General features: G+C 59.1%; 1 protein-coding gene across 4 annotated transcripts in view; it reads left to right on the top strand.

Annotated features, from left to right (window-relative positions):
* Positions 1-23,555, top strand: part of LLGL2 (LLGL scribble cell polarity complex component 2) — a 34,023-nt gene extending 10,468 nt beyond the window's left edge. Inside the window, exons 1-26 of one of the 4 annotated variants that reach the window (XM_032870617.1) lie at positions 980-1,060; positions 1,266-1,360; positions 10,772-10,869; positions 12,059-12,140; positions 12,419-12,534; positions 12,951-13,109; positions 14,731-14,893; positions 15,026-15,158; positions 15,675-15,729; positions 16,289-16,443; positions 17,666-17,883; positions 17,955-18,022; positions 18,152-18,305; positions 18,395-18,499; positions 18,893-19,185; positions 19,302-19,452; positions 19,751-19,901; positions 20,493-20,609; positions 20,732-20,898; positions 21,322-21,586; positions 21,832-21,985; positions 22,282-22,310; positions 22,543-22,590; positions 22,789-22,831; positions 22,957-23,018; positions 23,218-23,555. In XM_032870617.1, coding sequence (XP_032726508.1) covers positions 1,286-1,360; positions 10,772-10,869; positions 12,059-12,140; positions 12,419-12,534; positions 12,951-13,109; positions 14,731-14,893; positions 15,026-15,158; positions 15,675-15,729; positions 16,289-16,443; positions 17,666-17,883; positions 17,955-18,022; positions 18,152-18,305; positions 18,395-18,499; positions 18,893-19,185; positions 19,302-19,452; positions 19,751-19,901; positions 20,493-20,609; positions 20,732-20,898; positions 21,322-21,586; positions 21,832-21,985; positions 22,282-22,310; positions 22,543-22,590; positions 22,789-22,831; positions 22,957-23,018; positions 23,218-23,225 — 3,069 coding nt within the window. In that variant the 5' untranslated portion in view covers positions 980-1,060; positions 1,266-1,285 and the 3' untranslated portion in view covers positions 23,226-23,555. The other 3 variants (XM_032870616.1, XM_032870618.1, XM_032870615.1) reach the window with 3 other exon arrangements.
* Positions 23,556-27,423: the final 3,868 nt, after the last annotated feature.

The following is a 27,423-nucleotide window of genomic DNA, read 5'->3' as shown; positions in this document are numbered from 1 at the left end:
CTCACAAGAAGCCGGAAATAAAGGGCATCTTTCAGGTCTCAGACATCTCCCCTGGGACATCCACCATGGCGGGGGCCAGGTGCTCCCCCAAACCCGCACCCCGGCCTGATGCCTCCCTGGCAGGGCACTCTGCCCTAGCCCCGAGTAAGCCCCTCTGGGGTGCGCCCGGGTCCGTTTAGTCTCTTCAGGGAGTCCGGCTACCCTGGGCCCCTGTGTTGCTGAGGACAGGCCCTGGTGTCCCACGGTCAGTGGGAGGCCAAGCTGCTGCTGGCCGGAAGCTGCAGTGAAGATGATCCTTCTCCCTTCCCCCAAGGATGATCCAGAAATAGTTCCCCTTGGGTTGGGAAAGCATTCTACATTCAGATGGTTTGGGCAGATGGGCTTTGGGCCTTGAGCTGGTTTCTTGATTCGGAGCAGATTTCTTCTCCTGATAAGACTCCACTTAGGCCCATGGGAGAGGGAGTCTCCCTATCCAGTGCGTCCATCAGAGCCCAGGGGAGCTGGGACCTGGTTAGCCAGAGATGGGGGCAGGGGGCCGGCCAGGAAGCCCAGGGGTAGAGCTGCAGCTCCGGAAAGCCCAGCAGCTGCGTGGGGTGGACCCAGTTCCACCGCGGGTCCCTGGCGTGGGCTGGCCTGGGCCGGCGCCCTCCGACCCTGCGCTCTGCTCCTCACCTGCTCAGGCTCCCAACAACTGTGATTCGAGAGCCTTCCCCGCAGTCAGCAGGCAGAGTGTGCCTGGGGGTGCCGACCCCAGAGACCTCCCCAGCCCCCAGCCCCCCACCGGTGGCATTCTGGTCTGGGAGCCCAGGTAGACAGCCTTTGCATTTCTGCCTCCCAGTTGGGCTCTGGAGAGAGAGGCTGGTGAAGTTTCCCTTTCTGTTTAGCTGGGGTTTTATGGTTTTTCAGAAAACAGGTTAACAATTAAGCTCATTAACCTCAGGGCCACTGTTCCTATAAAGCCGGGCGAAATGGCTTCCTCCTCCAGCTTCTCCCGCTGGCTTTATAAGGCAGCAGTGGCCCAGAACAAGTGTTAGAGCTTGGGTCAGCCTTGGACCTCCAGGTATAGACGTCCCTGGGGTTCTGGACTGTCCTTTGCAGGTGGAGTGAGGGTGCACGAGAGGGCGGACAGAGAAGCCGCTGCTGGGCTTGGGGAGAGAGGCTGGGCTGGGCCAAGCCCTTGGTGCCTGGGAGCCAGAGTGGGTGCTGGGGCCAGGGCTGCGTGGCCACCTCTCGCTGGTGGTCAGCAGCTGCTTCTCTTTCTCTAGGGGGCTGTGCGCTAAGCACCATGAGGCGGTTCCTGAGGTCAGGACATGACCCTGCCCGGGAGAGGCTCAAGCGGGACCTTTTCCAGTTTAACAAGGTAAGGGGAAGCACCGCGTTGGCCGCCCTCCCCGGGCTGGGGCTGGGGCACTCAGGCGGCCTTCACCTGGATGGGGCTGCTCCCCGGGCGCTGCCGGCTCATGGGCACCTGACCCTGGAAATGGGGTCTGGTCGGCGGACTTTCCTGGAAGCGGGCAGTGGGATCCCCAGGCGTCAGGACTCCATGTCCCAAGTCTCACTGGCTGTGTGACCTCTGCAGATCACTCTGCCTCTTCCAGCCTCAGTTTCCCCACCTGTAAAATAAGGCTCAAACATCCTGCGTCCTCACGGGGCTGTGAAGGAGGCTGAACCCTGCCAGGTGTAGCAGTGTTCCCGTGATGCCTGGTCTCTGAGGCAGTGGCCACAGCCCATGGCTGTCCCCTTTCTCCTCACTTCGCCCCCACAGGAAAACACCGCTCTCCCTGCAGGCAGACCACAGTGAGTCCTGTGGCACTCTTGTGGCAGGCTCTACGCCTGGGTGAGTGGGGAGAGGCGCCTGAGACTGTGCCAGGCTGGCCTTTGGCTCCCCCAACCCCAGACCTGCTCTTAAGGCCCGCTGAAACCGGAGCACCCTGCCACCCGACATCGCAGGGAGGGCCCCAAAGCTCCCGGCGGCCGGGGCGCGAGCAGGCGGAGCTGGCCTATAAACAGGGGCGCTCCGTGCTTTATTAGCTCCGCAGCCACCTAGCAATCTGCCCGTTTCGGGGTAATTAGCCTTGCTTAGGTCCGCTTTGATCTAGGCCCGGCCCGCATGCCCAAGCTTCCCTCCACCCCGGAAGGTGGCCTGCGGGAAGCGGAGCACCAGGATGCCCAGGGACACCCGCCCCCCCCAGGACATGCTGAGGGACAGGGCTTCCCCTCCAGCTTGGCCACTCAGACGCCGGGTGACCTGGTGCCTGTCCTCCACGGGGTAGGCGTGTTACAGGGATTGTACAGAGTTAACGTGCGGTCCAGGAGCACTAGCTGCCCTTCTGGGGGTGGGGAGGATGGGGCGGCCTCCAAGGGAGAGACACCCAGGGGCTTGTCTGAGGGGGGTGGAGGCACCCTGCTGTTTTCCTCTGGTTTGATGGTGGCAGGTGTGGCCCTGGAGCTTCGCTGAGGCCACTGGCCAGTGGGGGGGGGGCTTCCCTGAATGAGCACCTCCTCCCACTGGCAGAAGGAAGCTGTGGGCAGGATTTTAGGACCTTGGGAAATGGGGTGCAGCTGTTAGGAATGGGAGATCTCGGGGCCCGTGGGTGCTGGTCTGAGAACCTCAGCACCCTCCTGGGGGCAGGGGAGACCCCCATGTGCCTTCATTGCCCCTGCTGACACCGAGAGATCTCACACCCCAAAAAGGTGGCCGGTTCTAGTAGAAACCGGATAGACAGGCTCAGCAGAGGGAGGAACCCCTGCCCCAAGTTCCAACTGTGCAGTGGGGTGGGGCTGGGGTGGGGCTGGGACAGAGGACTCAGCCCACCCCCCATGCCCCACAACTGGCGGCCCCCAAACTTGGCTGCCCCACCGCCAGGCCTGGCTGCGGAGAAGGGGAGGGGAGGCTCCTGGAATTCCTTCCTCCTTCCATTCATGTGCTAGAAACCTGCATTGAGCAGCTACTGAAAGACCAGCTGGGGCTGGGGCTTGGGATCACAGATAAGATCTTTGCCCTCCAGGACTTTTATAGTCCAGAAGGTGGGAGGGGGCCGATGGTCTGAAAGGCCACTTACTGGGAGCAGAGGGAGGGAAGGGAGGGAGGGAAGGGAGGTGGGTAGGTTTGGTCTTACCTGGACAGCAAGTGAACGTGGAGCCTGAAGGGTTGGGATGAGGGATGAGACCAGATCCTGGAATATTTGGAAACCTTGGTGATCCCACCCAGGCCAGCCCCTCCTCCGCCCCCCCCACCCCCGGCTTCCTGGTGTCAGATTGAGGGAGCCTGGAACCTGGAAATCTGGGGCCTCACTGACACCCATAGCTGTGGTGGGTTTTGAGCAGGGGAGTGCGTGATCCCATTCACAGTTTGGAAGATAAGTTTCTTTCTTTTTTTCCTTTAATTGGTCTTTTTAAAAAGATTTTATTTATTTATTTATTTATTTATTTGACACAGAGAGAGAGAGATACAGTGAGAGAGGGAACACAAGCAGGGGGAGTGCGAGAGGGAGAAGCAGGCTCCCCGCTGAGCGGGGAGCCTGGGACTCCATCCCAGGACCCTGGGATCATGACCTGAGCCTGAAGGCAGATGCTTAAGCCACCCAGGTGCTCCCATTTAATTATTTTTAAGGGGAGCATTGCAGTGACTGGATGAGGCCCAGACGGTGAGACACAGGGAGGGCATTTACAGAACAGGGTTTCTCAACCTTCTCACTGCTGACATTTGGGGCTGGCCACGTGGAGAGGACGTTTAGTGACATCCCTGACCCTGGGTCCCCAAGACGTACAACCAGAAATGTCTCCAGATGCTGCCCAGTGGCCCCTGGCCGAGGATCACTGGATTAGAGAACTATTTAGGGCATGAGGCCTTGTGTTGGGTAGGGAAGGGAGGTGGGTGTCTGGCATGACTTGGGGAGGCTCCGTCCTGGGCATGTCATGGTGCCAAGCCCTGGAGAGGGAGAAGCCCTGGGAGGCTGAGGAGCGGGTGAAAGGGATGGTGGTGCGCTTGATTTGGACAGAAGAGCACCAGTGATGATCTCCATTGATAGAGAGGGAGTTCGGCCCAGGGGTTGGTTAGTGGTGCCAACCCCAGACCTGTCTGCCGAGGTTCATGAGCTAGGTGACCTTGGCAAGTCACGTGTCTCCACAAGCTGATAGAAGCAGGGATGCCTGGGTGGCTCAGTCAGTGAAGCGTCTGCCTTCAGCCTGAGTCATGATCCCAGGGTCCTAGGATCGAGTCCCACATGGAGCTCCCTGCTCGGCAGCGAGCCTCCCTCTCCCTATGCCTGCCACTCCCCGTGCTTGTGTGTTCTCTCTTGGTCTTTCTCTCTCTCTCTGACAAATAAAACCTTCGGGGGGGAAAAAAGATGATACAGGAGCTACTCCAGAGAGGTGGTGTGAGGATTATGTGAGTTAAGATCTAAGTTGAAAGGCTGATTCAGAGCACAGCTCTGTGGGCATTATCTGGCCTCAGGTTTGAGTTTGGGGAGCCTTGGAACCCGTGGTCTTTGCAGACAGCGGGATATGCAGAGCTGGCGCTGTGAGCCTCAGGTGGCCTGTCTGTGCAGGTGTCATTCGCACGCAGGTGAAGGTCAGCCCGCTGAAGGTGCCCACAGTTGGTAAAGCAGTGTCCAGACTGGACCGGTGGTCCCCGGGAAGGAGCCGTGTCTGTAGACGGATTGATGCCCTGAACCCTCCACCAAACAGACAAGGGGTCCAAGTAGTGCCGTGAGGAGGAGCCACGTGGCCTAGGGCCAGGTGCCAGCTGTGCCGCTTGTCCACTTCGTGACTGCAGACACGTTACGGAGCCTCTCCGCTCCGCAGTTTCCTCATCTGTGAAGCGGATGCCTGGTCTCTGCGTCCAGGTCGGTGTGCTCATAAGCAAAGTTAAATCGCTTCGAATGGCACCTGGCACACAGTTGGTGCCTCACCTCATCCTCGTGGCACCTCACAGCCAGGTGGCATTCCCATTCTGTGGGTGAGAATACTGAGGCCTCCAGGGCTCAAGCAGCCAGAGCATATGAGGGGGGGGTGCCGGTCCCATTTCCCCACCAGCTGCGCTCTGAGGGTGGCGATGTCCCCTCCCTAACCTCAGTTTCCTTGCCTGTGAGGGAGTCTCCTGAGCCACTGGGGCCCACATGAGGGGACTGTGGAGCCCACTGGACATCTCAGTGGAGAGGGAGTGATTTCAAGGGGACAGAAACTCATGCCACAGTAAAACTCCTTCCTTGGAAATCCCTGGCGGCCACTCCCTCCCCTGGTAAAACCAGCCAGCTGATAAAGGCTCTGGGCCCTTTCTGCCTGGCCTGCCCACGCTCCTCTCACCCCCAGCCCCCCGCCCCCTGCCGAACAAACAGTGTGTTCCTGACTGGCTGCCCCTGTCCAGGACCGGGTTGCTTTTTCTTGGCTTTTTTGTGGCTGGTCCCCTGGTGTCAGGTGACAGCCACACAGGGAGGGCCAGGTTGCTGCCACCACCGGGAATCTGAGCTGACCACACCCAGTACAGGGCAGTGCCACCCAGCCCAGCAGCTGGGCGTGCCCCCTGCAGCCCCAGGCAGCCCTCCCTCCAGCCCCCCAACAAGGGCCAGGGACTCCTCAGCCCTGGCTCGTGACCAGCATCCTCCCCTGCTGAGGGCAAGCTGAAGGGCCCCCACTGTCTCCCTTCCGAGAACCTGCAGTGGGGTCCGGGAGCCAGCGTGAGACAGATAGGGCTTTCTTTCCCACACCAGGCTAATGTTGCAGCTTGGCGGCTCCTGCAAATCTCTCCTTTTCCAGTTCCTGTCAAAAGAGTTTGTTGTTCTCTCCTCCCTTGGCAGAGGTCACCTGAGCCAGGTAGCAGGGCTGGGGCAGGGCCAGGTAGGCTGGATGCTGAGCTCAGGAGGAAGGGGAGCCTGGCCCCAGTGGGGGGAAGGGGGGGGTCAGGCATAGGCAACCAACCTCCCTCCCTCTGAGCTGGAGAGAGCTCTGCTCTCCTTGCCGAACCCCTGCCCCACTCCCTATCCTGGTGGAGGGATGATCTGGGACTGCAGTACCCCTTGGAAGTCCCACAGGAGGGAGCCCCTGGGACTGATCCCACTTCTTGGGCCCCATGTCCAGTGAGGGGGCTGAGTCTTTAAAGGCTGTTAGAAGTTGAGGGATGGGACAGCCAAGGAAGGGGAGGACATCTGAGGCTGGGAGGACAGCTACCGCTGGAGCACAGGCCAGAGGTGCCCTGTAGAACCTTCCTGCTTCTCCACGCTGCTCTGGGTTTCTAGCTCCTCCCTCGTTGACCTCTGTCCTCTTCCTGGACCCAAATCCCTTCCTTCCCCATTCCCAACATAACCCCCAGTCCTCTTGTAACACACCTCTTCTCTCAGTCTGTAGGCGGGTTTCAGGCCTCCTATTGGATCGTAACTGCCTCACTTTGGGATTTGTGGGCTTTATTTGCATGTCCACCTCTCCTCACCAACCTCCCCAGACCTGGGGGATCCCCTGTCACCACACTAACTACATTTGAACCCACTCTCTTGGTCCCTGACCAGGTAAGGGCAGCATGGCATTTCCTCCCCTCCTTTTGTTCTTGAAGGAGCCATGGTCCCCTGGCAAAGATGCCTGGAGGGTACAAGGGAATGATGGAGACCTTTAGAAGGCAGGCAAGCTGTGTGGGGCAAGGCCTATGTTCTCCAGGGGGCTGAGCTGAGCCTTCCCGCTGAGCCTGACCATGGTCTAGAGGTTTGCTTTCAAGCCTCTGCCTCTGGTCCAGTGTAGTCATTGGTATCCGCCCACTGATCAGATGGAAATGAGGCTCAGAGAGGCAGAGGAACTCCCCCAAGTGCCAAGGCATTTTAAGTGTCAGAGAGGGGAATTCAGAGCCTAGTGGGCCCGACTCAGTCCCTGTTCTTTCTAAACCAGCCTGTGGGAAAGAAGGTGGAGGTGAGAGTCAGGGGTGGTGGCAGTGTCCCCAGGACCCTGAAGGAAATAAGGAGTAAGTGCCAGAGATTGAAGAATAGGCCCAGCTTTTGTCTCCTCCAGAGCAGGCAAAAGAGGCCAGCCTGTAATGGGAGCGACCGGGGCGCGATGTTCGGAGAACTTACCGCCAGGGGTTTGGTAGGCAGTGTGTGGCCTGAGAGCCTGACGGAAAAACAAAGCTGCAGGCTGGTTCTCTTTGGTTTGACTTTGTCCTGAGGCAGAATTGTCCAGGGCAGTGCCTATAGTCCAAAAGGACTATACTACTAGCCACGTATATAATGTAAAATACTCTAGCAGCTTCATTACGTTTTTTAGGTGGGTGACATTAACTTTGATATTATATTTTTGTTTAATCTAATGTATCCAGAATATTACTGTTTCCACACGTAGTCATTAGAAATTAATGAGGGTTTTTCTAGGTGTTTTGTATGTTTTGTTTTGTTTTTTAAGATTTTATTTATTCAGGGTGCCTGGGTGGCTCAGTGGGTTAAAACGTCTGCCTTTGGCTCAGGTCATGATCCCAGGGTCCAGGGATCAAGCCCCACATCAGCCTCCTTGCTTGGCAGGAGCCTGCTTCTCCCTCTGCCTGCCGCTCCCCCTCTTCGTGTGTGTGCTCTCTCTCTCTCTCTCTCTCAAATAAAATCTTAAAAAAAAAAAAAAAAAGTTATTCATTTGAGAGAGAGCACAGGCAGGGGGAGAGGCAGAGAGAGGAGGAGAAGTTCCCATGAGATGGGAGCCCCATGCCGGGCTCGATCCTAGGACCTGGAGATCATGACCAGAGCCGAAGCTACTTAACCATCTAAGCCACCCGGGTGCCCCCCCCACCCCCTGCCGCCTTAATACAGAATCTTTGAAATGCTAAGTGTTCTTTTACATTTACAGCATATTTCAATTCAGACACAGACCTTTCTGTGGGGCTACATAATCTGTAGTTAGAGCTGGAAGGTGTGCAGCTGAAAAGGGAGAGTCACAGTGTGGTCTGCCTGACTCCAGCCTCTGTGCCTTTGGGATCCAGCAGCATACCTGGAAAGTTTTCCAGCAACTGAACTGGGCAGCCATTCTTAAAGTTAAGTTAATTAAAATTAAATTAAAATTTCCATTCCTTGGTGGCCACACCGCAGGTGCTCAGTATCTCTACACAGCTCACGGCTGCCACACTGGGTGGCCCAAGGCATGCGTCTCCTCCTGGGCACAGGGCTCCTTCCTGCAGGACATTTTCCCCAGACTCCTCCAAATTCCAGAGGCTTTTCACCCCACTCTGCTCCTAACTGGGGTGAGAGAAAAATGCCACCATCCCAGGAACCTTTTCTTGGGCCCTGGCTGATGATTTGGCCAAGGCTCCAGCAACCTGAAGCTGGCCGAGGCCTACCCGGGGGGCCCTGGGGGAGCTGGTCCCCACACGCACCATCACGTGCCCTGCCCTCCTTTTCCTGGGAAATGTTTACATTCCAGACACTGCTATCTCCCCAAGGCTTTTCCAGGCGCTGCATTTTTTACATAGCTGAACGGGGACCTGGGCTGGCCAGGGGGGCTCCTGCTGGGTCACTCCTCTCCGGTCTGTCCCGTCTAGGTATAGCCATTTGTAGGGTAGACTAGTTCCTGGCAAAGAGCCAGGGAAGAGGGGGCTGCTACACCTGTGTGTCCCTAGATTAGCTGTCTCTGGAGCTCTCCTCCTCGGCTGACCCCACCTTGGGGCCTCCTTCCATGAGCCACTGGACTGGATGGGACAGGCCAGCAGCCAGCAGTTGGGTTTGCTAAACTGTTGTGCCCACTGTCAGCAGGACTTCTCTCTTTCTGCTCCTTTGAACCTGATGGGACAGCCAGGGGAAGCCCAGAGGGGAGCCCTGGGCCTAAGGAGAGCCGCCTCACTGGTGCAACCTTCTTTCTGCAGGGCAGAGCCTCCATTGCTTTTTTGTTTTTGCTTTTAAAGCTTTTTATTTATTATTTGACCGAGAGAGACACAGCGAGAGAGGGAACACAAGCAGGGGGAGTAGGAGAGGGAGAAGCAGGCTTCCCGCTGAGCAGAGAGCCCAATTTGGGGCTCGATCCCAGGACCCTGGGATCATGACCTGAACCAAAGGCAGACGCTTTTTTCTCTCTCTTTCTTTCTTTCTTTCTTTCTTTCTTTCTTTCTTTCTTTCTTTCTTTCTTTCTTTTTAAAGATTTTATTTATTTGACAGAGATCACAAGTAGGCAGAGAGGCAGGCAGAGAGAGAGGAAGGGAAGCAGGCTCCCTGCTGAGCAGAGAGCCCGATGTGGGGCTCGATCCCAGGACCCTGGGATCATGACCTGAGCCGCAGGCAGAGGCTTTAACCCACTGAAAGGCAGACGCTTAACGACTGAGCCACCCAGGCACCCCGAGCCTCCGTTGCTTTAAAAAAAAAAAAAAGTAAAGCATCTGGCTGGCATCCTTTGCCGTGCTCTGATCTAGCTCTACAGGTTCCGTATCCCCTGGAGTGGGAGGCAGGGGGCAGGGAGCGCTGAGTGAGAACAACAAAAAACCTTCCCGAAGATGGTTTATCAGTCCAAGTCTGTCGTATATACATCCATACTTTTTAAGCCTGTAATTCCACTCCTGGGACACCTACCTAAGGAAATAGTGAGTTGTAGGCAAAGGTAGGAGGGGTCCGAGGAAGGTCATCAATGCAGCTGGCAGTGGTGAGCCCTATAGAAACAGGAAGTGCTCACCAACAAAAGCCTGGCGGGTTTGGACGCCTGGACATAGGGAACATTCCTTAGCTGTCTGTTTTTTGTTTTCTGTTTTTTTTTTTTTTTTTTTTTTTTAAAGATTTATTTATTTGAGAGGGAGATCGAGAACTTGTGCAGGGGGTTGGGGGTGGGGCAAAGGGAGAAGGAGGGAGAGAGAATCCCAAGCAGACGGCCCGCTGAGTGCAGAGCCCCACACAGGGCGATCTTGAGATTGAGACTCGAGCCAACATTAAGAGTCAGACGTGTAACAGACTGACCCCCCCAGGTGTCCCTCCACAGCCATTTAAAACTCACTTGGGTGTTTTGGATGACTCGGGCTGGCTGCAGGCGGGCAGATAGGCTACATAGCTCTGTGCATATGCACACAGCTGTGGGGCACGACCCCAGTCCAGTCTCTATGTTAAGTGTAGACACACCAGTGTATGGTCACAACACAAGAAAGACTCACAGACACCAAGATGCTAGCAAGGGTCACTTCCAGTCGTGGAAGCACGGGTGATTGTTTTTCAAACTCCTTTCTACGTTCCAAGTTGTCTGCAGTGTGTGTTCTGTAGTAAGAAATGAGCAAAAGTGTGTGTCTGCAACAAAACTCCAGAAGCTTCTCTGGAAGGGTAGTGGAGAACAGACGGTAGCAAATGTACCTGCGTTCAGAGCTGGAGGAGCCTCGGACGGCCAAGGGCCAGGAACGGCTGCTGTGGGTCCTGTCCACCCACAGGGACTGGCCCAGAGCTGCGGCACAGCTAGGCTAACTGAGCTGTCTGGTCCTCCACTGTGCCAGTCCCCAGAGCTTCCCTCTCCCCCACACCCCCGCAGGAAGACTGGGTCGGTCACTCACAGTGTGGGCGGTGGAGGAACCAGGTCCGAGTTCCTGGTGAGCATCAGGTGGCCAGTGTGGTGTCAGGGGAGAGTGTCCCGGGGATGGCCGGGACAGGCCAAGGACTGGGTCAGAAATGGGTCCGGGATTGGCTCTGCACTCAGGTGTCTGGGTAGGAACCCAAACATGACTGACTTCGTGCTCCTACCTGCTGGGGGGGGTTCTGTGCTGCAGCTCCCCTGTCGAGCGCCGGCTCTCCAGCCGCACGGGTGAAGGGGATTTGTCTGCAGGTCCGTGCCGAGCTGGTTCTCATTACAGACGGTGGAGCACGGCTTCCCACACCAGCCCAGTGCCCTCGGCTACAGCCAGTCTCTGCGCATCCTGGCCATTGGCACCCGCTCCGGAGCCGTCAAACTGTATCCTTTCTGTTCCCCCAGCTCCCAGCCGGCGGGGCCCTGGCATTGGTGGGATTCAAACTAAAGCAAGTTGTAATGAGCCCTCCTGTTCCTGGGATGGTCCACATACCCTCTTGGGAGTCAGCCATGGATGCAGTAGATGGAGGAAGGTTGTTTTGGTTTGTTTTGTTTTTCCCTTTCTCCCAGTCAGCACACTGGTCCCAGGGCGGCCCAGGGGGAGAGGAGCAATGCTAAGGTTTCCAGATTCTGCCCCACCATGCACGCCCCCTGTGTCTGCACAGGCACACCAGAGAGAATGGACTTGTGGTTGGCACGGACAGTCCTTCTCTGGCCTGAGGCTGGACATGGTCCAATAGGGTCATCCTCCGTCCAAAGTATTGGTTCTGGAGCATTTCAGAAGCAAGCCAATAGTTCCAGGTTGGAGGACTACTCACTGCTTGGGTCCTCTGGCTGGCCTGGACTACAAGTCTGAGAGCTCCCCAAACTGACATCCCACCCGAGCCCCTAGAGTGAGCCAGGGTGGCACCTGGGAGAATTGGGAGGTGGGGGACCACCATGGAGAGCGCAGCCGGACCCTCCTTGGGGGAAGCTGTGACTCCCCCTGTTCTTCTGCATCAGGTCGAGCAGGGGAGGCGGGGGTGGGAGCTGCCCCCAGTGGGCTGGCCTAGGCTGTAGGTGGTGTGGAACTCTCTCTCAGCTGGTTAATCATTGCTGGGCCCCAGCCATATCCTTCCTGGTCACCAGTCCCCAGAGTGGGAACTCATGGCCAAAGCTGCTGGGGGCGGGCCCTGGGGGGAGGGGGTGCCCTGTCTCAGGTGCCACCTTGTGGTAGCTGATGGGTCTTTTGCGGCTCAGGTGGTGGGGGCAGGGGGGAAGCTGTAGCAAGCAGTGCAGCCCTTGCCAGGGTAAGGTGTGTTCCCCAACCCCCCACCTGCCTGGCTGGAAAAGCTTCCCCTGATTGGAGCTGGCCCCTTGGTGTCACATCACCACGGGCCACATCCCCCTCAGGCCAGGGCCCCTGCTGCCTCCACCCCCCACCCCAGGCTCCATCTTGCAGGGGGTGGGGGTGAGGCTGTCTGTGTCGCTGAAGTATTTATATTCTTGCCATGCGGGCCCAGAGGTCCTGGCCCTTGAGCGGGAGTGGGTGGTATCCTGCGTTCTGGAGCTTTCCTGAGCCCACTGCCCGTAGCTATGGCGCCCCAGGGGTGGAGTTCATGGGGCTGCATCGGGAGACCAACGCTGTGGTACAGATCCACTTCCTACCTGGCCAGGTGAGGGGACCTCCACGCCCCCTTCCTCACACGTCACCTGGTAGGGGTGTACAGAGGCATTTGGTGGCCCTGGGTTTGGGTCTGCCAGGAGGGCTGGGAACTGCTCCCCTTTCCCCAGCTTCGGGTTCGTGGACCACCCAAAGAGTTGCCAGGGGTCTTTTGGTTCTGGGCTCTCTGAATCAACCGGCGCGGGGTGGGCGAGAGGCCGCGGTGAATGCTGGCCCCTCCATAGTGAATGAGACGGCGTGCTCCGGGTTCCTGTGCCATCCCCTCCCTAGTGCCAGCTGGTCACCCTGCTGGATGACAACAGTCTGCACCTGTGGAGCCTGAAGGTCAAAGGCGGCGTGTCAGAGCTGCAGGAAGATGGGAGTTTCACGCTGCGTGGTCCCCCGGGGTAAGGACTCGGTGCCCGTCCCCTCCCTTCCAGCCTGACCTGCCCGCCCAGCTCCAGGGTGGGATCCCCCTTTGAAGGTCCTGTGGCGCTCTGGGTGGGCCCAGCATTGGTTTGAGCCGAGGCAGCCCCTCCTGCGGGTGTTCTGTTGGCGTGGGTGAGGCTGCGGCCTGGCTCCCTCCATCCCCACACAGTGTCTACACAGGAGGCTCTGGAAGGGGTGTTCTGCCTCCCAGCCCAAGCCCTCCACCATCTGTCTTCTTGGGAGAAAGTAATCAGTATATTTATCCTGGCCCCAGACAACCATTAAAGGACCCCATTAAAGGACCTCACAGGCCTGCTTTCCCTAGGCATGGCCTGTGCTGGGGCCTCCCCTGCCAGGGTAGCAGCCGGCTCACTGGCGGCCGTTCCGTCCTCAGGGCTGCCCCCAGTGCCACACAGATCACCGTGGTCCTGCCGCACTCCTCCCGCGAGCTCCTCTATCTGGGCACTGAGAGTGGGAACGTGTTTGTGGTACAGCTGCCGGCCTTCCGCACACTGGAGGACCAGACTATCAGCTCAGACGCCGTGCTCCAGCGGTGAGTCTCCAACGCCTGCCACTAGGAGGCCGTCCGCTCCAGCCAGCCAGGGCCTTCTCCCTTCTGTGCCAGTAATGTCTCAGGGGACTTTAATTTCTCTCCTGGGAAGCCTATAGGGATGGAGGAGAGACTCTCAGCTCCCCACCTGGCCCCTAAATGGAGACTCTGACTCCATGATGTGTCAGCGTCACAGCGCTTTCCAAAGGTCTGGGGGATAATTTGTCATTTCATTTAGAGGTGAAGGAAATGAGGCTCCTCACGGTTGTTGCACCTGCACCAGTTGTTAGTCTGGTGTTCTTCGCGCTGCTGCCGTGAATTTCAAAACCCCGGGGGCTCCTCGCCGGGGCAGATGGGGCCCAAACCTCGCTGTGTCAGGAGGGGCAACTTCTGGGGAGGCGTAGGCTTTGGAGTCTGCTGCTTTCATTTGCATGCAGGCCCCGTGGACTGATCCTGCACAGCCACGACCCTGTAGGCTTCTTCAGATGATCCCGGAGGCTTTGTCCCGTGATGATGATGTCTGCAGCAGAGAGGGTGTCACAGCAGGTCTGGGTGTGAAGAGTGGGGGCTGGGGCCCAAAGGTGGAAGAGATGAAGGGTTAGCCATGGTGGGATGTTCTGCAGTTTCACGGGATGGAGAGGAGGCCAGGATCCTCCAAGGGGACGCTGCTTCAGGTTTGAGCCGGTGGGACCCCGTTCCTTCCAGTGCAGGCTTTAGGCTTCCAACTCGCTCCAAAGGGCCCTTTGTCCAGGCTGGGGTGGGAGGCTTCCTGCTTGGGGCTGGGTCTCTCCAAGCACACACCTGTGTGTTTCCGCCCAGTAGGGTAGAGTCAGGCCAGCCAGGTGGTGGTCAGAGCAGAGCTGTCTGCAGGTCAGCAGGCATGGCAGCTTCTCAGCCTGGCCACCTAGTCTGTGGGCAGGCCTGCGGGAGGCGCTCCTCCTCAGGTGGCCGTGCCCATGCCCACCTCACTCTGCTGGTAGGAGTCTGACCGGGGGCCTCCCCCAGTCTGAGTGCCCTGGGAACCCCCTACTGCCAGTCTGAGTCCTCGTTCTAAATGAAAAGAGGTTTGGCTTGCTTGGGCTCCTAGAAACGCCCTGGGGGTCCAGGCTGTTTGCCTAGCCTTCTCTGGTCTGAGGTGTTGGCTCTGGGTCCTGTGCCTGCCACCTCGCATCCTTTGTTGGCTACAGCAGCTCCGGACTTCACATCAGCATTCCAGGCCCAGAGAAGAAGGAGGGGGTCAAAGCTCAAGGCCAGTCCCACTCATGTAGAGAGTTTTGTTTAGTGGGTTTTAAAAACTTTTCTTATTATGAAACACCACCTCTACGCAGAAATGCACTAGGCTTTGCCGCCTGCTCCCTGGAGCCCCCACACACGCGTCCTAGTCCTGAGCCCCTCCCTCCCTGGAGGTCACTGCCTTCTCCTTCCTTGTAACCCCTCCCCACGGGTTTGCATCCTTAAGTTTCTGTCCTCACTGTCCTGTCCTGTGCTCGTCTCCCCGCTCAGCGGTATGGCCTCGCGATCCTGCTGCACTGCTGCAACCACGCGGTGTGCACCTGTGCCCCGTGGTCGGTCCCGGCCGCCAGCAGCAGCGACACCATGGCCTCACCACGCTTCCGTCCACCAGGTTGCCCGAAGAGGCCCGCCAGCGGCGGGTGTTTGAGATGGTGGAGGCTCTGCAGGAGCACCCCCGCGACCCCGACTGCGTCCTCATCGGCTACAGCCGGGGCCTCGTTGTCATCTGGGACCTGCGGGCCAGCCGCGTGCTCTGCCATTTCCTCAGCAGCCAGGTAGGCCATGCGGGCGGGGGGGCAGGGGCCGTGCCGCCCTCCCAGACAGCCCTGTGCTGAGGCCTGCGGGTGCCGGTGTCGGCAGCAGCACCCTGATCCCGGCCTGCGCCCTCTCCCTCTCCTCCCCTGCAGCAACTGGAGAATGTCTGCTGGCAGCGGGACGGCCACGTGATTGTCAGCTGCCACTCCGATGGGAGCTACTGCCAGTGGCCCGTTTCCGGGGATGCCCCACAGCCAGAGCCTCTGCGCAGCTGCACGCCTTACGGTCAGTGCTCCGCCCGCCTCGTGGGACAAGCCCTGACCTGTCACCGGGACCCCCATCCGCTGGCAAAGCCGTGTCCTCTGCTCCCGGTCTGTCCTTCCAAGTTTGGGGTGCAGGCGCTCACCTCCTAGCAGCAAAGCTGGGGCCCCAAGAAGTGAAGGCTTTGTCCAGAGCCATGTGGTGGGTTCTCTGCTGCTGTTCATGGCTCTTTCGGGGGACGGCTCAGGGAGGGACTTCTGAGCACAGGTCTGCTGTGCGGGTTTGGGCATGAAGTGTTTGTGCCCTACGGACCCTGGAGCGGACGGCCCAGTTCAGGCTGGCTCCTTTATTGGGGCACCTGGGGGACTCAGTCAGTTTAAGCACCAGCTCTTGATCTCAGCCCAGGTCTTGGTCTCAGGGTCGTAAGTTCAGGTCCCATGTTGGGCTTCAGTGTGGGACTTACTTTAAAAAAAAAAAAAAAAAAAAGGTCAGTATGAGACTCTGTAAAGAGTTTCTGCAAGCTGGTTCCTTTTCTTGTAGGTCCTTTTCCTTGCAAAGCCATTACCAAAATCTTCTGGCTGACCACCAAGCAGGGGTAGGTATCCATGCTCTGTCCTTGTCCCGGTCTGCAGGCTTCCTGGGGGGCTGCTGTGGCCTCTGCTGGCGGCAGGCAGCGTCTAGGGACTGCCTTAGGGTCCCGCATGGCAGCAGAAGGAGAGCAGGCCATTCATTACTTCTCATGGCTAATTCCTGAGCAAACATTCTTGACCTTTCCCTCCACCCTCCCAGAGAGATGATTCAGATTAGCAGGGTCCAAACTCTGTTGTAGCAGGAGACCTGTTTCTTCAGGCAGAGACATACGGGGAGATCCCACACACAAGCAGCCGCGGGAGCGGGTGGGGAGCCCTGCCCGAAGCAGAGGCTCGGGAGCCACACTCACGCCCAAGTTCTCCTGGGTTATTGCGATCAGGAAGTGATGGGGGTCCACCCCTCCCCTCACGGGGACCTTGAGTGAGTGCTGACCTCGAGACTGGCCTCCCTCCTGGTCCTGCCCCTTCGGTCCCAGGACAGTCCAAGCTTCTAGCTCAGCCGGGGGCTCTCTGAGCTCGTGTTGGGAGCCCCAGCCCAGCCCAGGGTTCTTCTGTGCCGGCCAGGTTGCCCTTCACCATCTTCCAGGGCGGCATGCCTCGGGCCAGCTACGGGGACCGCCACTGCATCTCGGTGATCCACGATGGCCAGCAGACTGCCTTCGACTTCACCTCCCGCGTCATCGACTTCACTGTCCTCACTGAGGCGGACCCTGCGGCGGGTAGGCTGGCGTCAGGGATGGGTGTGGAGGGCTGGCCTCCTGGAGGTACAGGGATGTGGCCCGCTTGTTCTCAAGCCCGCCACTGCCTGAGTCCCTCACCCCTACTGCACCCCTCTTGGGGCCTTTAACACACACACACACACACACACACCGCCAGCCTGTGGCTTCGTCCTTGCTGGCCACACCTCGCACCCACCCTGAGCTCTTTTTGCTCTCGCCTGGCTCTGATGGGACTTAGCCTGAAGAGGGCAGATCTGGCCTATTGGGTTGAGTAGCACCCAGCTGAGAGGCAAGAAGGTCCTGGCTTGGACTTGTGAAGTCCTCCCTTTCGTGGGGTGGACAAGACAGCAGAAGCCAAGATAGCAGAGCCCTGTGCCAGTCTCATGAACTGGTGACAGGCACGACTGGAAAGGGCTGATGTGAAAATCTGGAGAGGAGGCCGGTCAGGGTGCGCCTCCCCTCCACATGAGTCTGGCCTGATGAGGCCAAGGCCTCCAGGTAAGGGGTTGAGCCTGCTCAGGACACACTGGCCCATTTGGAGGGAGACTCAAACCTGCTTTTCCTCCTTCCCAGCCCCTTCCCTCCACACACCTGATGGGGGATGCTAGGAGTAGGGTCCATTCTTTAGGGGTTTCTACAGAGTTGATCCCGTCATATGTGAATAAAGACAACGTTATTTTTTCCTTTCTAAGCTGTATACCTTTTATTTCCTTATCTTGCCTTATTGCATCGGCTAGGGCTTGTGGAGAAGCCGAGAGAGGGGCCCTCTGCCTTATTCTTGATCTTCGTGGGAAAGCTTCCCATTTCTTACCATCAAGTTACGCGAGCTGTAGCTTCGTTGTAGGCGATCTCCACCAAGTTGACAAGTTCTCCTCCTCCTAGCTTAGTGAGAGCTTATCATAAACCGGTGTTAGGGTCTGTCGGATGCTTTCCCTGCATATACCGATACGATCCTGTGTTCCTTTAGCCTGTGCGTGGTGGCTTCCATTCATTGACATTCACACATTGAGGTCGCCTCGAGCACCTGCGATGAGTCCCGCTTCGTCGGTCCTGGGGTGTCATTCTGTCTGTACTCTGTTGGATCTGCAGCTTGTTTTTAAAATGCACATTCTCTGAGTATAACCCTAGAGCTTCAGATTCTGCAGGACTGGGCGGGGGAAACTGCTTCCCGAGGCTCCCGAGGCTCCTGACCCTACCACCTCTGTCCCCACCTGTCCCCTAGCCTTTGACGACCCCTGTGCCCTGGTGGTTCTGGCTGAGGAGGAGCTGGTGGTGATTGACCTGCAGGCGGCTGGTTGGCCCCCGGTGCAGCCTCCCTACCTGGCCTCCCTGCACTGCTCTGCCATCACCTGCTCCCACCACGTCTCCAACATCCCCCTGAAGCTGTGGGAGCGCATCGTTGCCGTGGGCAGCCAGCAGCACATGCACTTCTCCACCATGGTAGGTCCAACACGAGCCCCGGCCCTGCCTCGGGTCAAGTTCGCCCACGGACTTCTGGTCTCCTTCTTCAGGAGTGGCCCATTGATGGTGGCACCAGTCTGGCCCCAGCCCCTCCCCAGAGGGACCTGCTGCTCACGGGGTAGGCAACGTCATGGCATCTTCCTGCCAAGTAGACTGTGCGGGGTGGGAGCAGAGCAGGGTGCGGGCCAGTCCTAGCAGCCCCCGGGCCCCGCCTCCCCCGTGACTGGCAGGTGGACTCCGCCCACAGGCACGAGGACGGCACGGTGCGGTTCTGGGACGCCTCGGGCGTGTGCTTACGGCTGCTCTACAAGTTGAGCACGGTCCGGGTGTTCCTGACCGACACAGACCCCAGCGACAGCCTCAATGTCCAGGGCGAGGAGGAGTGGCCCCCACTCCGCAAGGTGAGGCCAGGAGCCTGGAAACCAGGGAGGGCAAGGACGGACTGGGTCTAGTACTTTCAGTCACCTGCGGCCCTCTCCTCCATCGTCAGGTGGGCTCCTTCGACCCCTACAGTGATGATCCCAGGCTGGGCATCCAGAAGATCTTCCTCTGCAAATACAGCGGCTACCTGGCTGTGGCCGGCACGGCAGGGCAGGTGAGAAGGCTGGGGTGGGGGCGGGGCAGCGAGGAGGAGTGGGCAGGTGACTTTGGGCAGTGTCCAGGGGATAGAGGGCGGCAAGGACAGGAGCCAGTCTCCTGAGCGCCCATGGATGGTATCACCGAGATTGTCACCTGTCCCTGTGGCTTGGGGCTTCTCCCCGTGGGGAGGGATTGCCTGGTCCCCATAGAGACAGGCCTGTGGGATGACCGATTCTCCTCCAGAAGCCAGGATTCAGGGCCAAGGGTTGGACAGAGGCCTTCTGGCTGTCCTCAGGCCCCGGTACTGGCCGTGGGTCCCGGGTCCTTCCTTCTCCATCTTCAGGGTCCCTGCGGTCCCAGGGTTCCTTGGAGCCGGAAGTTGCTCAGCCCACCTGCCCCTCCCCCCCAGGTGCTGGTGCTGGAGCTGAACGACGAGGAAGCAGAGCACAGCGTGGCGCAGGTGGAGGCCGACCTGCTGCAGGACCAGGAGGGCTACCGCTGGAAGGGGCACGAGCGCCTGTGCGCCCGCCCAGGGCCTGTGCGTTTCGAGCCCGGCTTCCAGCCCTTTGTGCTGGTGCAGTGCCAGCCCCCGGCTGTGGTCACCTCCTTGGCCTTGCACTCCGAGTGGCGGCTTGTGGCCTTCGGCACAAGCCATGGTTTTGGCCTCTTTGACCACCAGCAGCGGCGGCAGGTCTTTGTCAAGTGAGCAGCCTCCCCGGGGCGTCTGGGGCCTGGAGCTAGGGTTGTCGCTGGGCTCTTACCCCTGGGCCCTGGCAGCGCGGGTGACCGGGTGTGTGGTCCTCCCCCACTGCCCCCAGATGCACGCTGCACCCCAGTGACCAGCTAGCTTTGGAGGGCCCACTGTCCCGTGTGAAGTCCCTGAAGAAGTCCCTGCGCCAGTCCTTCCGCCGGATACGTCGGAGTCGGGTGTCCAGCCGGAAGCGGCGGCCAGCTGGTCCCTCTGGAGAGGTGAGGCTGCGACCGGCCACAAGCCCGGGAGAGCTCTGAGCAGCCCGCAGTGGGTCCACACCAGCCCCGCCTCCCGTACTCGCTGTGGCCACGCTGAGTAGGTTCCCGCCCTGCCGCCAGCGCTGTGGCCTTGGCTACGTCACACCGCGTGTCTGCCTCACCTTCCCCAAGCGGAAAGGGCCAGGCTCTCAGGAGACGCCAGACGGGTGGTGGTGTGATGGGTTGGTGGTGAGCAATCCCGTGTCCCCAGAACGGGGAGGCCGGAGCCGCTGCTCAGGCCCGGCCCCACCCGCTGCAGGGACAGGAGGGGGCGGCCAGGCCCGAGCGCGCGGGGGCGCCGAGCATGGAGCTGGCTCCGGTGCAGCGCAGGATCGAGGCCCGCTCGGCGGAGGACTCCTTCACGGGATTCGTCCGGACCCTCTACTTCGCTGACACCTACCTGAGGGACAGTGAGTGGCCAGCCTGAGGTGGGGGGCCCAGGAGAGCACGGCCTTGGCCCAAGGGCATGTTGGAGGCTCCTGCCCGCCCTGGCTGGGAGGACCCTCAGAGGGGCTTTCACTTGGGAGCACGGGAGACGGGACCCCCTGCCTGCGTCTCCAAGGCCGATTATACTGGCTTCGTACTCATGCTCTGCCATGCTCTCGGAGTGTGACCTGGGACATGTCACTTTTCCCCCTGTCACATGCCTGCTGGGGTCCAGTGGGCTCTGCAGGAGCTCCCCTGTGGCCTCCTACCAGGGCAGGGGTGGTGGGGCAGGGACGAGGGTCTTGAGGGTCAAGCTATCCTGGATTCAAGATGATCTGTGCATGGGGCCCCTGTTGTCAGCCTTCCCAGCTTGGCCTTTCTACACCCCAGGGGCTAGGCAGGACCCACAGCCATTCCATTTTACAGGGGAGGAAACTGAGGCTTCCAGAGTTTGCCAACTTGACCTTGGAGTCACACAGGTAGTGAGAGGCAAGGCCAGGACGTAAGCCCAGGTCACTGGGCTCCACCAGACCCGCAGAACCGTGGGTTAGGTACAAACCTTTGCCTCTTGGCAGGCTCCCGCCACTGCCCCTCGCTGTGGGCCGGCACCAATGGGGGTACCGTCTACGCCTTCGCCCTGCGCGTGCCCCCTGCTGAGCGGAGAATGGACGAGCCTGTGAGGGCAGAGCAGGGTGAGTGCTGGGCAGAGGGAGAGCAGAGGGTGCTGCTCCTCTGCCTAGGTTTGGGGTGGGGCGGCACCTCTAGCCTTGCCCTGTGCCCAACCCTCACCCACGACTTGCCTCTTTCCCTGTAGCCAAGGAGATCCAGCTGATGCACCGAGCGCCCGTGGTGGGCATCCTGGTGCTGGACGGACACAGCGTGCCCCTTCCGGAGCCCCTGGAGGTGGCTCATGACTTGTCAAAGAGCCCGGACATGCAGGGAGGCCACCAGCTGCTCGTGGTGTCAGAGGAGCAGTTCAAGGTGCTGCTCGGGTACAGGCGGGCCCCCTGGGAATCCTGGGGGCGTCTGGGGAGCTCAGAGGACGGGCTGGTTGTGGTTCCTGCAGTGGACGTGTGCAAGGCCACCGAGGCACAGAAGAAGAGGGCTCCAGGGTCAGCGTGGGGAACACTGAAGCAGGACCTATGTCTGTGGGAGGGACAGCAAGCACAGACATGGAAATAAGGAAGCCCGGCCTCCTTGCGGTCTGAGTCCAGGGCCTGCAGGGCTGAGCGCCAGGGGGCGCCCAGAAAGGGGGCCGACTTCGCTGGGAAGGGTGGGGGCCGTCTTCCAGGGAGCCAGGCTGTGCAGCCGCACCAGGCAGGGAAGCCAGAAATCCTCGCTTGGCTGGACGGTGCGTGGGGGGCCGTGGTCGGGCCGGGCTCCAAGCCGTGCCCTTGCCCCCAGGTGTTCACGCTGCCCAAGGTGAGTGCCAAGCTGAAGCTGAAGCTGACCGCCCTGGAGGGCTCGCGGGTGCGGCGGGTCAGCGCGGCCCACTTCGGCAGCTGCCGAGCCGAGGACTACGGGGAGCACCACCTGGCTGTGCTCACCAACCTGGGCGACGTGCAGGTGGTCTCGCTACCCCTGCTCAAGCCGCAGGTGCGGTACAGCTGCATCCGGCGTGAGGACGTCAGCGGCATTGCCTCTTGTGTCTTCACCAAATACGGCCAAGGTGGGCCCGGGGCAGGCGCGGGGGGAACCTCTGGTGGGGGGTGTATGCAGTGTGGGGGTCCCACCGGGCAGCCAGGCCGGAGGTACCTCAGCCGAGGACTTCGAGGGAGGCCCCAGCCCCTCGTACCTCCTGCGGGGTTGGAGGGTGGGGGTGTCCCCTCGGCAGCTGCCAGGCCCAAGCTGCCAGGCCCAGGAACGGGGGGCCGGCCTCATCTGTCTGGCCTCTCCTCCTTCCCCCGCCCGCAGGCTTCTACCTGATCTCACCCTCAGAGTTCGAGCGCTTCTCTCTCTCCACCAAGTGGCTGGTTGAGCCCCGGTGTCTGGTGGATTCAGCAGAGACCAAGAGCCACAGCCGCCCCCGCAACGGATCAGGCCCAGAGAAGGCCTTGGACCGAGCCAGGTCAGCAGGACAGGTGGCCTCAGGCTGGCGGCTGGCCAGAGATCCCCTCCCTGGTGAGCTAAGCCCACCCCCCACCCTCCTAGCTCTGGCTCCCCAGCACCCCCCACACCCCATCGTAGGCGCCTCCCTCCCGTGCAGGTTGCCATCCCCGGCAAGGCTTGGTTCACCACCCTGGTTCAGGGTGGGCCTGGTCAGCTGACTTCATTCTTCATGGGATTGGGGCTTTCTGAGCCGGAATGAGGAGCCTAGTCCCCCCCCCGCAACCCCCTCCATCCTCACCATCTCTGTCCCCACAGGAACTCAGGGAGCCAGAGTGATGGAGAGGGTAAGACGGGCTTCCCTGTGGCCAGGGGTGTGGGGGGACAGAGGCATTGTAATACTCAGGCCCAGACCCAGACCAAAGAGGATGGAGGGGAACCCCAGGCCTGCAGGGGGTGTGCAGGCTGGGTGGAAACAGCATCCCTTCCAGTCCTGAGCTCTGGGCTCTGGCGCTCCCGCTCCAAGGGAGCTGGGGCAGAGAGGCCCTAGGGCTCGCCTGACTTGCCTCTGCCTTTCAGAGAGAAGGCCCGGCCGAGTGATGGAACATGCTCTGCTTAATGACGAGAGTGAGTTGGGGCAGGAGTTGGTGGGCTGCTGTGAGGAATGTCCCAAGGGAAGCCTGGAAGGCCAGGGTAGAAGTGAGGGCCATTACCCTGAGGGGGCAGACCCGTCCAACACCCACCAGTAGAAGAGGGGAGAAACATTTGTGTCTGGCCCGGTCTCTGCTGGCGTCACCACACCTCTGTCCCCCTCCAATCCTGCAGGGGTCCTGAAGGAGATCCAGAGCACACTGGAGGGAGACCGAGGGTGAGTCACTGCTCGGGCCTGTGAGATGGGCCCTGCGGTGCCAGGAGGTGTCTGGGAATGAGGGTCCTTGTCTGCCCTCCCCAAGGCCCCCATGGATGGTGACTGTCCTGTCTCTGCCCCTGCAGGAGCTATGGCGATTGGCGTTCTCAGCGAGTGGCCGTGGGGTACAGTCTCAGCAATGGGGGAGGTAGGTAGGGGCTCTGGACACTGCTGCAGGGCTGGGGGGCAGCTGGGAAGGCCCGCCTCCTCACATGGAGGGAGAGGAGAAGGCGCCCACACGGGTCCCCAGGGGTCCTGAAAACCTCTACCTCTGGGCTCCAGGTGGGGGACGGAGGCCGCTGGCCTGCCCAGGAGGCTCTGAGCCATTGCTCTGTCTCTTTCCACAGCAGAGTGAGCAGGTCGTGGGTCCAGGCCGCACCATGAACACACACTACTGAGGGCTCTTCCCGGGGCCCGGCCCCGCCTGCGAGGACCGCGCCCTGGGCTGCGCCAGGGGCTGGAGCTGATCCCAGTGTCCGGCCCGCTGCTGCTCTTGGCCTCGGGAGAGGCGGGACCCCGGTGCTGTGGGGCTGCCCCTCCTGGGCCTTGTCTGTCTTGGTTCTCTTGTCAATGTTGCACAGTTTTTACTCCCTCCCCTTTTTGTAGTGGGCTGGGTTTTAAATTATAAATTTTAATTGCCTCTGGGTGAAAAAGAGTTTTTAATAAACATCTTATTACCTCTTCACCAGACTGGTCCAATGACTAATTTTTTTAATTGTGGAGAAATTATCAACGTAAATGGAAATGATTGTTAGCCAGTCCCTTGCCTTTGCCCCGGGGTCCCGTTGCTGGACCAGGCTGGTGGTCCAGGGAATCCCTTTTTTAAGCCGTTTGAGTCAGAGCAAGTGTGCTTGGTTGGGCCTGAGCGCTGACTCCTCCGTGTGTGGGAATGAACGGCAAGAGGTAGCCGTTGCGAGTCTGCGTGGCTGCTTCCCTGGGTCAGGGCCGAGGGAGTCCCCTTTGACTGGCCTCTCCTTGCCGTCAGAAGGGGAAGACACAGTATCTCAGACCCGGCAGCTTCTTCCAGACTCCGGGGAAGGATCATGAGCCACTATTGAGGTCAGAGGCCATACCCCGAGCTGAAGGGTCTTATCCCTAGATGAGGGGCCTGGATCAGACTGCTGTTCTGGTCCTTATAAACCAGGCGTTTGGTCTACTTGATTCTACCTCGCTTACCTGCTTCTACCTGCTAAATTATAATTTAATTATAAATTACCTGTCTTTGCTGAGCACCTACTATATGCCAGGCACACCGGATCAGAGGTGGCCGAGACCATGTGGTCCCTGCCCCGGGGTGGGCGGGGGGGCTCCCCATCCTGGCAAGGGCAGGAGGTCTTAGGATGCAGGCAGTCGGGGGCCTGTGAGAGAGCTGCCAGGGAAGGTGATGTCAAGTTGGGTTAGGGACATGACTGGGGTGGGCTGGTGGGGGGACCATTCTGCACAGAGGATAAAGGGGCCGGGGGCACTGGCGGAACTGGCCTGCTTGCTGTGGGAGGCAGAGGCAGGGGGGAGGGGTGGCCAGAATTGTGCTGAAAATGAAGGCACTGCATGGCCAGGGCCAGACCAGGACCCCTTGGAGCATGGGGAGGGCAGGGGCACTGCTGTGTGGCCCAGGAGCCCACTTGGCCTGTTGGAAGGACCTGGATGAGTGCACAGGGCAGAGGAGGGGCCAAGGTCCAGGTCCCAGGACAGATGTGCTGGGGTGCGGGGCACCCCCCCCACTGCCGTCCAGCCAAGCATGGGCAGCTCGAGAGTCTCCGTGTTGTCCTTGGGCTGCTCCAGCCCCCCAACTCTCCTTAGAAGTGGGGTGGCGCTTACGGCAGTAGGAGCCCCAAAAGCTGTAAGGAATGCAGAGGAACAGTTCCCGAAGGGAAGGGGGACACAGACCCTGGTCCCAGAAATTGTGGGAAAGGGAGGCTGGGTAGATGGAAAGACAAAGCTACGGACAGGAGGGGACTGTGACAGCCGGCCCACTTGATGGGGAGACTCTGAGGGGCTTGAAGCAGGGAAGTGCCCTTGTGAAATGTTTATTTCCAAAGACCCCTGGGGTTTAAATCCCAGCAAGTGGAACTCCTGTGACAGGCAAATTGCCTACCTACCACCTCTGCATCCTGCTTTCTTCTGGGGAGTAGAACGATGACCTTGTCTTCTCGGGATCTGCTGTGAGGTGCACGAGAGTCCATGAGGTTCGCGGGGTCGTGATGGGGTGACCCTCTGGACAGGGTCAGGGCAAATGTGTTAGGGCTTGATGCACAGGATCTTGATGTGTATCATAAAAGAAACTAAGCTCTTTATACCTTGGGCTGGCAGCGGGTCCTCAGGCTGTAGGTCAGAGAGTAATGCACACAAAGTGGGTGCCAAGGAGGGAGAACCACCCACCCCAGAGGGCTTGACACACAACACACACGCACACACGGCCTGCGGGACTGTGGTTTTCCAACCACCGTTTGGAGGGACTTCCTGTGTGTTTTATCCTGGTAGCTGAATTAACACACAAATGGACAAGTGACATGAAGTTTCCCGCCAAGAAACCAAGAATTGAAGACCATGGTAATGACACAAGCGCCAAGAAATCAGAAGAAAATGGCAACACCAAGCACCCCCAGGATGCAGAGAGTCTCACGGCCACAGCAAGAACTCAGCAAATCAGACTGAAGAAAAGCCAACCACCGCCACACACGCACATCTGAAAATACCCAGACTCTGGAAACGGACTTACATCCATGTTCATTGAGAATGATCTTTGCCTTAAGAACTCTGCTATGAAATATTAGCTAGTGTTGGTGGCTTGCCTCTTTCAGTTCTAGAAAAACCTAATTGGGAGTGGGAGATCAGCTATTTGTACAGATAGGCATGCACAAGCTGAAGGGTTTGGCACAGTCTAGAAAGGGGATTATAATTACTTTTTAAAAAATTTTATTTATTTGACAGCGAGAGAGGAAACACAAGCAGGGGGAGTGGGAGAGGGAGAAGCAGGCTTCCCGCTGAGCAGGGAGCCCGACATAGGGCTCGATCCCAGAACACTGGGATCATGACCTGAGCCCAAGGCAGACACTTAACAACTGAGCCCCCCAGATCCCCCCCCAGAAAGTGGATTAGTGGAAGCTGGGCTGGCACAGAGAGAGGGGCTGGCCGTCCCTGCAGCCTCCATCCAGGGAGGGGTGCTGGTAGCGGCCAGGGGAGATTCCAAGCGGTTGAGTTGACAGAACCTCCGGCAGATGGAGGTGAGAGCGTGGCAGAGGTCACACCCCTGACTCCAAGGCCCTTGCCAACCTTCCACAGGCAGCTGGACACCTAGTCTGGAGACTCGGATCTGAGGGTCTTCAGCATTGACAGGTGGGAAACTTAGTGCTCACTTAGACTTGGAGCACACCTGACACTGACCCTGGTTTTGCCCGTGACCCACTGTGTGACCTTGGGTAGATGACATCACCCTTGTGCTTTAGTTTACTCATCTATAAAACAGGGCATAATAATAGGGCCTCCCTCAGAGGGTGGTAGGAATTAAATGAGAGTCTGTAAAATCGCACAGCACCTTAACACCCAAGCAAAGGAGGTGAAAGTTACTGTGGCTGGTCATAGGGCCGGGAAGGAGGGAGGAGCAGAACGGGTGGGGCGGGGGAGCAAAGCAGGTGAAGGAATGGGTGGGGAAGGTAGGAGCCAGAGGCGAGGGCTGGGCTTGGCGGAAAGAGCTAGGCTTGGTGGAGAGGCAGGGAGGAGGTCTCCTCTCCCCACGCTGTCCTTTGTCGGGTTCCTGGGAGGCTGCTGGAGGTCACACAGTCAGGAGGTGGGCTGGGGGAACCAAGGCTGGCTGGTTCCAAAACCGGTTCCCAGCAGAAGCTAGATGGAGCAGAATAGCAGGTACCTAGGGTCCAGGGAGCTGGTTTTGCCGCCCAATTCCTCACTTACGGGCTGTGTGTCTTCAAGTCACTTATCCACTGAGCTGATTCCCCATCTGTAGGAGGAGATCATATCCCTTTCCTAGGGTTTGGGGAGATTTGAATGAAAGTCTGCTTGGGGAGGGACCTGAGGCTTGCCACCCCCACACGTGAGCTACAGCCCTGGCCTGGATCAACCCGGAGGGGAAGAGGGCACCAAGAAGGCGAGAGACTGGAGAGGGGCACAGGGCTGGCTCTCTGCCTGCCCAAGAACTTGCTGGATACATTGCAACGAACCAGAGAAAGTCTGGTTTGCTGCTGGTGGCGGTCGCTCACACCTATGCTCAAGGGGGCCTTGGAGCCAGACTGCCTGGGTTGGCATCTCACTTCTGATCCTCCCTGTGACACTCAGCTGTGTGCTTCAGTCGTATCAGCCGTAAAATGGGACTCCTTAGGGCACCCACCTCTTAGCGTGCTTTCAGGAAATAAACGACTCCGTAGGGCGTGTTTAGAATGCTGCCTGGCATATCAGCCTTGAAATGGTAGCTGTTTATTGGTACTGAGTCCAAGAGAGCTAAGGAAGGACTGGGTGTCCCTCCAAGCCCCCGGGATGATGGTCCAGATCGGTTCTTCTTCTTCTTTTTTTTTTTTTTAAGATTTTATTTACTTATTTGA

This window comes from Lontra canadensis, unplaced genomic scaffold (genome assembly GCF_010015895.1).
Source record: "Lontra canadensis isolate GAN:19392208 unplaced genomic scaffold, GSC_riverotter_1.0 scaffold41, whole genome shotgun sequence".
NCBI lineage: Eukaryota > Metazoa > Chordata > Mammalia > Carnivora > Mustelidae > Lontra > Lontra canadensis.
Note: the sequence above shows the minus strand (reverse complement) of the source record. Positions and strands in the feature narration are given on the sequence as shown.